Here is a 9,343-nt window from a genome sequence, read left to right as displayed (position 1 = left end):
GCTAACAAAGGCTCGTTCTCCGTTTCACGAAATACTTCAACTGCAAAAACATCAAACATTTTTGGCAATTCGAGATAAAGAATTTTACAGTACATATGGGGCTACTTTATAGCACTAGTGCGAGAAGTAGCATATTATGTTACTGTGTCGAACATTTAAAGGGCCATATGTACTGTAAAACGTTGTACGATACATGTGCGAATAGGTAATTCGCAACTCGTGTCGATTTAAAACACTCCCTTCGGTCGTGTTTTAATTTATCGCCACTCGTTTCGAATTTCCTATTTTTCGCACTTGTATCGTAATGTACTATTTTACATGTCACAAATTGAGAACGATGTTCTTATATTTAGTGAAAAAGAAAACGATATTGCTCGGGCGCGACGTGTGTGCCGACGTCGGCCACGATCATATGACCCGACGGCATGATAGTGTAATAAGCCCTTTAGAACTAGTGCAACGCGACAGTATCTCGCGCGAAATAGACTACCCGTCTCTTTCTAATAACATAATGTAAGTTAGAAAAACAACTTATATCCCTCTTTTTGCATTTTTCTCGAGGCTTGAAGTTTATGAACATATGTGACCTGTGTGTTTGTCAAAGATCGTTGTGCTGCATAGAGCAGAAAAGAAAAGAAAAGGGCGACACAGTTAGAAAACGACGGGTAGTGCTAGGCGTCCCACAAGTGGGAGCAGTCTCCCATCAATATGCATATTACAGGTTTCGATCCCACATTCCTTCAATACTGTCGTGCCGTCGGAAAGTTACCAAAATTGCGATATTCCACGTGGAAACATTTCGGACACTTCTCATATTGTTGTATGGGTATCGAAATGTTGTTCATGGTACAGTCACGTCTGAAAATATCGATATAGAAAAAGTGCCAAAAATATGTATACACGATGTTATTGCCCGTATATTAAGGTAGTGTATACATATTTTTGGCACTTTGTCCGTATCGATATTTTCAGACGTGACAGTACATTCAACGTCAAAGATATGTTTACATTTTTCGCCTTATTACAAAGGAGTAAGGTGTAAAAGAGTATACAGTTACTTAAAAACGCCCATTTTCGAGAACTTGTAAACTCTGCGACTAGCTCTAATTTTATTCGCTCCTAATACTCGTCTTCGCTGGAGGACGAATAGTCTGTGAGGAAGCCGTCATACATGCTCTTGATGACTTGCGCTTCGTCGTCCAAATAATGCTTGTTCTGTTTTATCTGGGCCCAATTCACGACCACTTCTGGCTCGAATAACCTGAAATAGGATACTATTTAAAATATTATTTTTCTAAAACATTACAAGTAAGAAAAAATTGAAATTGAGATGCAGTTGAAACCTAATTGACAGAAAATTCTCCAGCTAATCTTAAAGCAAAATTAAATTCGCATAAATAAATTGCTTTGTCATAGCTCCTTTGACGAGTTTAGATCAATTTCTAACCTGATGCATATGATTCACTGTCAACCCAGGTCACAATTACAAAATAAATGTAAATTAAAAATAATCCATGAGTCATGTAATAAACTAATGTCATAAATAAGTGCATTGCCTACTATAAAATATAAATGAATTCATACAATTGTATATTTTGGAAAAACCCATCAAACCTCATAAAACTATTTTTTTTTTGTTAATTATATTTACCCACGCAGCAAATACACTTTAAAAAAACAGACCTTCATGCTTTTGTGTTCAATTTATTGACCATGTACTAAATTAGTAAAAACGTGTTCCCAATGGACATCTCTTAGGCCTTACGAAGTTTTAGAAACACCTTGCGTTTTCTCAGAATTTACGATAATTACTGTGTACCATCAACCTACAACTAACTTAATACCTTGTGATATACTAAAGCAGAGACGCTTTCCATACAGATTTTCGTACATGGACCCGCTGGTTGTTATCTTTTTTACACGCGCATGATTATATTGCTGTCAAGCTCGCACAGTGACATTGGCAATTGGTATCATGGCCGGGACAGCTATATAATTATGCACGTGCAATAGGAATAGCAACAGGTGGGTCAATGTAGGAAAATCAATATGAAAAGTGTCTCTGCTTTAACTATTGTCACCTTGTAATTGTCACGGAGTGTCTAGACAACAGAGCTTAGAAAACTAGCGTCAATTTCACTCACGGAGAAACACAATCGAAGAACTTTTGGTTCCTAACGTTGCTAACCAAGTGCGCGAGGACGCTGTAGCCAGTGCAGTTGGTCCATTGCGCGTCGGGCGCCGTCAGCATCCCCACCACGCGCCCCGAGCCGCAGATCACCGGGGCTCCGAACATGGCCTGCTCGAATAATATATTTTGGCGCACCAATACAACAATTAAGTATCAGAAGCACCTGAAACAGCGTCAAGTGTCATTGACATGTTGATGTCTTCCCATGTAATGTGACGCTCTTCGTAACGTGCGGTGGCATTCGATAATTAAAGCTTGACAGTTGTTTATCTAATCGCTTGATTATTTAACTTTTACTAATCTATCCATACAAAATCGCGCGCAAAATTGTCCATTAATTATCATTCAAGGAAACGGGCATTGAGACTGTCCGGAATCCGCACGCCACGCAATTTCGCAAGGAACTGACAGAGTTCCGTTAAGTACCATGGACCACCACCAGCTAAACAGTCCGCGCCCATTTTTTTTGTAGACCCTCAAGAGCGTAACTGGTGTCATATTGGTGCAAGATACTAAAATAATGACTAAACCCCGGAAAAAAAGAGAAAATAGTGTTTAACAAATTGAAGCAGAACAAAGATTGGGTAAATAGTTAGTGCGAGAAAAAAAACCTTAGTAGGTGGGTTAGTATAAATTCTTGGTAGCTAATACTCACATGACAGGGCTGGGCAGTGTAGTCCGTCTGTAATATTTGTAATGTATAAAATTTGTAGAGAGTCGATAGTTTATTATTTTAATGAGATTTGCAACGCAAATTATAGTTAAAGATACTCGTTCCACAAGCAGTAATATAGTACCACCTGTTAGCCTTACTGACATTACATATTACAGCTGTAAGGGCTAACCTGATCTTAAATTAAGAATCTGAAACTTTCAGTCTCACTATTTGTTATGGTCACTAAAGGATACGTAGCTAAAATCAAACACTTTAGACAATAATTAGGGAGCCTAGGCCAGGGGAAATATGACAGATGCTAAGTAAAGTCAAGTGTCGATTGGCGTTTGTCGACGAACGATTGTCATCTCGGCTAGACCTCCAGGACCCATACATATTAATAATTCAAGATCCAAGTTTCCGCGAACGGTATATCGCCTTTAGCCAATAGACTTACGTCTCTAAAACACAAGACATCGTCTTTCCTGAAATCCTTAGTATTTCCTAGATCGTCGGTAGCCTTCTCGTATTTTAGCACCAGAGTGTCGCAGTACACTTCCTTGTTTACTAAGTTCAATTGCTGCAGACGCAAGTTTCTTTGTAGAATATATTTTGGGCCTGGATATATCTTATCCTGAAACACGTAAACATGCTTTAATAAATTTGTGTGAAAACACCTACATTATGTACCTATTGGTAAATAATTTTCATTGATTATATGCGCTGAAACAGTCTTACAACTAATTATCTTTTGCTCAGAACACTAGTACGAGAGTTGCTACTTATATACTCGTATCCGGAAACAAAAAAACAAACAAACGTACACGGCTGAAAATGGTTTTATTGTTTTTCAAAGTATTCCCCTTGATGATCTATGCACTTTTGCATACGTGTGAACCAATTTTTGAAGCACTTCTGCCACTCCGCCTGAGGTACCTCCATAACGTGTTGTTTGAATGCGTCGGCAGCATCTTCAGCGGTCAGCTGGTCGCATGAACATGTAAAACGCCCATGAAATAATCGATTTATTGCAGCAACGATTTCCAAACCACATACATACATATATACACACACACTCTCGAGTATTTACATACTCGTAGTTGCGTGTATAGCGATCACGAAGGTGTTGTAATGCAGATATTTTTTCAATTTTTCCCCGTTTGAATACCGTTAATGCCTATGGAAGGTTCATCAGTATTTTTGTTGCATTACATTCTATAAACGGAATATATATATATGATAGCCATACCCCGGTATAGAAGAAATGCCAACCAAGCATCATGCACTCGTCCTGCAACTGCAACTTGTCTTCTCCCTTGTAGTCAATAGCAATGGCCCGTGGAGGCTCCTCTGTCAGCAAATCCGGCACTTTCCTACGTAGCAGTAGTAGCGCTACCGATTTTTGCATGAAATATGCCCTAGTACCCAACTTTTCAGTGCTAGGAACTGAAATATTGATAAAAATGCTTTGGAATAAGTGAAGTATTTAGCTTAGATAGTGAAGTAGTTCTCGTTACACATATTTTACTTAACCCTGTATTATATATATGGCAAAAATACCTCCCTATAATAACAATTCAGATTTTTAGGAATTTAAGGGGGCAATGAGGGTGTGTAAAGGGTTAAAATTAATGTTAAGTTCTAGTTGGGCTATTGGAACAGCTGCATATGCGAATTCTTGTTAATTAGGTATTGAGTCTAAATATTTTTATTTAAATATTACTTACGGTGTGGTGTTACAATTTTAGTGACTTGCACCCTGATCCCTCTCATGTCATGCCGGTAGTGGGTCCCGATAATTACGTTAATAGGCCGCGTGTCGATCGCACCTTGTAAATAAAAGACTTCCTTCAATTTTGTTGTAAAAGTTGACTGGTAAAAATTAGCATGGAAAAATATATTCCAATTTAAAAACAATTCATGTGGCGGCTAACAATCACTAGCTTTTACTGTAAAAAGTTATCAGATCTTCGCAAAAGCCATGGCCCTAAGCCCTGACCCTGCACCTTGTCTTAAACACTACGCATTGCCCGTTTCAAATATCTTATATTGCATTATCATAATATTTAATGCATAAACTTAATTTCTTATCACATGTGCCAGATTGTCCGATGGACTTACTTACGGTAGGAAATTAATGGCGAGCACTTTCTTTAATTATCCTTACATATTGAACGTGATATTTCATTCCAAAGGGCCTACCACCACGACAAACGAAAATCGAGATTTCGTTTTAGCAGTAGGTTCTTTGGTCTCAGACAGATTACCTACTATTACCAAGTTGCGTGGATTTTTCGCTACTACCCGCAGTTGGTTTTGATTATTACTTTTACGCTACGGTTATCACTTTCCCTACCTATAAACAACACTCATGATAACCAGCAGTTTGTGAGCGGATGGGCAAGTGGATCAATCATTAGAGATTAATTGTATTAATTGAAAGGTGACTCCAGACACTACAGACATACACTGTCCAACTTCATGTTATGTGGGTATAGTACATTTCAGATTTATTATTAGGGAGACGTGTAAAAAATGGGTACTTAAGGCCCCGTAGATTCTCTCACTCTCACTAAGCGTGAGCGAGACAGATGTGCGTGCTTGGGACAGAGGATACCTATCATGTTTTAGAATTTTAATTAGTTGTAAGTTCTAGAAAAAGAAAAAAGTGCGCACACAGCAAAAATAAAATTAGCATTTTTTGAAGCAAAGCATATTTGTAGCTTTTTGGGCATAAATTGTTACAAATTTTTAAAGTGCGTCCTATGTCTGTGATTTTTCGAATCGCTAAAGTCCCAAGGGAAATAGATTGCTAATTATACTTCCGTATTGTTATCTACAAACCTACGGCACCTGAACGCTCGATGAAAAGCCATTTTCAATGTTTTGGTTGCTAAATTAGAAAAGTTATATTTACCATCGACGTTAACAACGCAAACGCATGCAGTCAGCACCGCCATGCGCGATACCAGGACCCCGACACATATGGACCGTGGGCTGGCATTGAAGTATACCTAAACGAATATATATTGCATTTTATAGACATGGTTAAATTTAGATACTGGTTGAAAGAGACATGAGTAAATATAGTCACGATGGAAGTTCATATTATCTAATTTTAGTATATTTTATATGCTCTTGTGGCACGGACGTGGACCGACTGGGACACCACGGATTATCTTGTCAAAAAAGTGCAGGTCGTTTTTCAAGACATGCGTCGCTTAATGACATAATTCGTCGATCTCTTGCCACCATCAATGTGCCTGCTCTTCTTGAGCCAACTGGCATTATCAGGGATGATGGCAAGAGGCCTGATGGGGTGTCCTTGGTTCCTTGGAGCTTGGGACGGATGTTAGTGTGGGATGCTACCTGCGTAGACACACTGGCACCGTCCCACCTCCAACGGACTAATGTAAAAGCGGGCGCAGCGGCGGAAAGCGCCGAAATTTTGAAACGTAATAAATATAAGAGCCTCGGTAGAGAGTACCATTTTGTACCTTTTGGCGTTGAAACTCTAGGTCCATGGGGTCCCAGCGCGCACAAGTTTTTTGGAGAAATCGCGAAACGTCTGGTTGACGTAACTGGTGACCGAAGAGCTGGCGGCTTCCTCGCACAACGTATCAGTATTGCGATACAACGAGGAAATGCCGCCAGCATCCTTGGTACAATGCCTCAAGGGCCTATTTTAGATATAAGCTAGTTATAGTAATCATCTGTATATATCCATTATGTATATTGTTATTGTCAATAAATAAATGTAATAAATATAAAAAATAATAATAATTTTAGTATACAGTTGGTTACCTACTTATTTTAACATCGAAATATTGTATCCGATGTTTCATTTGCCATTTCTTTAAATTATTTCTCATATATTTAAAATAAGTGGAACTCACCATAAATTGGACCACGCCAGGTGGAGGTACTATGGGTTCTCTTCCGTAACATCCCGATAAACTGAATCCTAGTAAAAACACATTTAAGTAATTGTTCAAACTTTGTTATGAACTGGTCCCGGATTCAAGAAAAAGGTAAATGGGTCGATTTTAATTTTATTGACGATTTTTTTTTCCTTTATTGAAAATGACATCTTTTGCCTGGAAACTGGGCATTTATTATTAAATTCGAATTATCCCGGTATCTGCAGATAATAAATCTTGCAAATATAATCCCAGTGCGTGATTGAGCATCGAATCTCAATATTTGACATGGGTACGAGTACGTATTAGTTTGTTCCTTTCTATGTCAAATTAACGATGTTGTGGTACCCTCAAGAAGATCTGGTAATGGACACCGAAAAATACTTAAAATAAAGGAAATTAACCTACCCAACAAAGATACCAAGAAAATTCTCTTCATTTTGTTCCAATATCGGAGTGGAAGTGAATTAAAAATCAATTTAATTAATAATTCTGCAACGGTCTGAATGCAATCGTAAACACTACTGATTGAATTCAAGCTTCAGCACAGCACAGTTTTTACAAGCATTTATTTAAAACGTGCAATGTTTGTTTGTATGTATGTTCGGATCAAATTTTGCAAGTTTAAATAGATCCACTTTCCATTATTCGATTGAGCCGAATCTCTTCGCATACTTACCTATGTATGTTGGCTGACAATGCTATACAGTATTATGGTACAGTCAAATGTTTACATACAATATGGGTACACACAACTTACTCAAAAATATGTCCCTAAGCTCTTAAGTCGGCGAATCAAGAACTGTATGCAACCATATTTTTACACTTGACTGTACCATCGCGCTGAGCTGATGATGGAAACAGGAGGTGGCCATATGAACTTTGTGATAAAGCAAAGCTACCTAATTGTGTTTCTAGAATAGTCTCGATGAGTACCTTTTAGTTGCCGCTTGAAAGAAAAGTACAGTCAGCGATAAAATCTTGTATAAGATTTTTCTTTTACAAAAAAAAAAATGTTAATTGTGTAATGTATAGTTACTGAAGTTGGGAGGTCTGCAATACGTACATAGTTTTTGACCGAGCGAGCGAGAAAAGCGAGTGAAACGTATTGTATTTAGGCAAAAATGCTTTCGTTTATCTGCTCGGCTGTTCTACTCTACATACGAACCTTAATAGTAACGAATGTATTAAAAATCATGGAACAGTAATCTGTTCCATAATTTTTAAAACATTCGGGAAGAGTGTAAAAAATAGCAATTCATCCTGTTCATCACTTTGGCTGACGCAATAGTCATATGTATATGTAGGTATGTAGGTTGCTTCTAATTGCTCCGATGCGATCCAAGCGCAAGGCATATTAAAATCTACTTCTTAAATGATAAAAGTCTTAAGAAAAATTAATAAATTAACCAGTACTGGTTGTGCCGGACGTTTTTGACCCAGTACTTACAGTGATTCTCCTAAATCGTCCCACCTAAGCTCGGTTAAGCAATCAGAATACACGGCCAGGTTTCAGGGATCCAATAGAAATGTTGGACCGTTTATCTAGCTGCTTAGCATGCGGACGGAGCTCCATGGGGATGCAGTTATCTGTCTCTGAATGCCGTGCGATGGATATTTGTTCGATTAGATACGGAAAAGATGGGCAGAGTGCTTTTCACTACAGTCTGGGCACGAGCTATGAGGATTTTCGACGAGGGAACGAAGACGGTAAGTTATATTTATGTATATATTAGTCATAAACTCTCCTCCGAAAACAAACCTCTCTTTGAAGGGATTGCAGCTGGCATTGTACCTGTCTCTTTATGTTTTCATTGCAGTTGTCACCAAACACAACGGACCCGCTAAAGATTTCAAAAACCTAACGAATAATGCCAGTTTATATCTGCATAATTGTACATTTTGAATAATTACTGTAATATATATTTTTAACTAGTGTGCCGCCATACGTTAAATAAATAAATAATTGCAGTTGTAACATCCAGCATTAAAACCCTTACTATACTTAACATGTTCACTGCCCCTATACAAAATGATATGATGTAACTACACGTCGAAGTTTGTTTCCACTTTGAAGCTGTGAACCCAAGGTGGAAACACGGACTCCTGAAAAAAAAAAAACTTCATGACCCCACACGTTCCCACGTGTTAATTGACTATCCCTACAAAAACAAAATTTGTTTAACATTTAACATTTAATGTTAAATGAGAGCTAAGTGTGTGTCCTTGTTGACTCGCCGAGAAAAGAATTGAGATCTTTATGGGTGCCAAGTTCTGTGCTATGTGTGAAATCCTGAAATTATAAAGAATTAGACTTGGCTAGTTTTCACCGACAAACCAAATTTTACAAGAAGACAAATATAATAGCCTATACGTAAAAACTAGCCAAGATAAATCCTGTATAAGTAATTTCAGGATTTTTTACACAGCACAGAACTTGGCACCCATAGATCTCAATTCTTTTCTCGGCGAGTCATCAAAGACACATTCTTAATATTGAACGTGACTAGACGAAAATATATGCATCAAGGCTAGTTGACCTAAGTTGTCATATTCGCCATGTCAGCACAACAGATC

At 38.0% G+C, this 9,343-nt stretch overlaps 1 protein-coding gene and 1 long non-coding RNA gene across 2 annotated transcripts; one reads left to right on the top strand and one right to left on the bottom strand.

The window, feature by feature from the left end:
• Positions 1 to 1,071: 1,071 nt before the first annotated feature.
• Positions 1,072 to 7,534, bottom strand: LOC133527671 (uncharacterized). The gene is made up of 9 exons (XM_061864828.1): positions 7,175 to 7,534; positions 6,743 to 6,810; positions 5,764 to 5,860; positions 4,574 to 4,675; positions 4,096 to 4,292; positions 3,304 to 3,480; positions 2,847 to 2,873; positions 2,145 to 2,299; positions 1,072 to 1,261 (listed from the first exon to the last, which is right to left on the bottom strand). The coding sequence occupies exons 1-9, from the start codon at positions 7,203 to 7,205 to the stop codon at positions 1,120 to 1,122; spliced, it is 996 nt and encodes a 331-aa protein (XP_061720812.1). The 5' UTR covers positions 7,206 to 7,534; the 3' UTR covers positions 1,072 to 1,119.
• Positions 7,535 to 7,719: 185 nt separating this feature from the next.
• LOC133526815 (uncharacterized) lies at positions 7,720 to 8,744 on the top strand. The gene is made up of 2 exons (XR_009800781.1): positions 7,720 to 8,476; positions 8,587 to 8,744. It is a non-coding gene; the product is annotated as an uncharacterized LOC133526815 (long non-coding RNA).
• Positions 8,745 to 9,343: the final 599 nt, after the last annotated feature.

This window comes from Cydia pomonella, chromosome 1 (assembly GCF_033807575.1).
Source record: "Cydia pomonella isolate Wapato2018A chromosome 1, ilCydPomo1, whole genome shotgun sequence".
Lineage (NCBI taxonomy): Eukaryota > Metazoa > Arthropoda > Insecta > Lepidoptera > Tortricidae > Cydia > Cydia pomonella.
The sequence above is the reverse complement of the archived record's forward strand: the minus strand, read 5'-3'. Positions and strand labels throughout refer to the sequence as shown.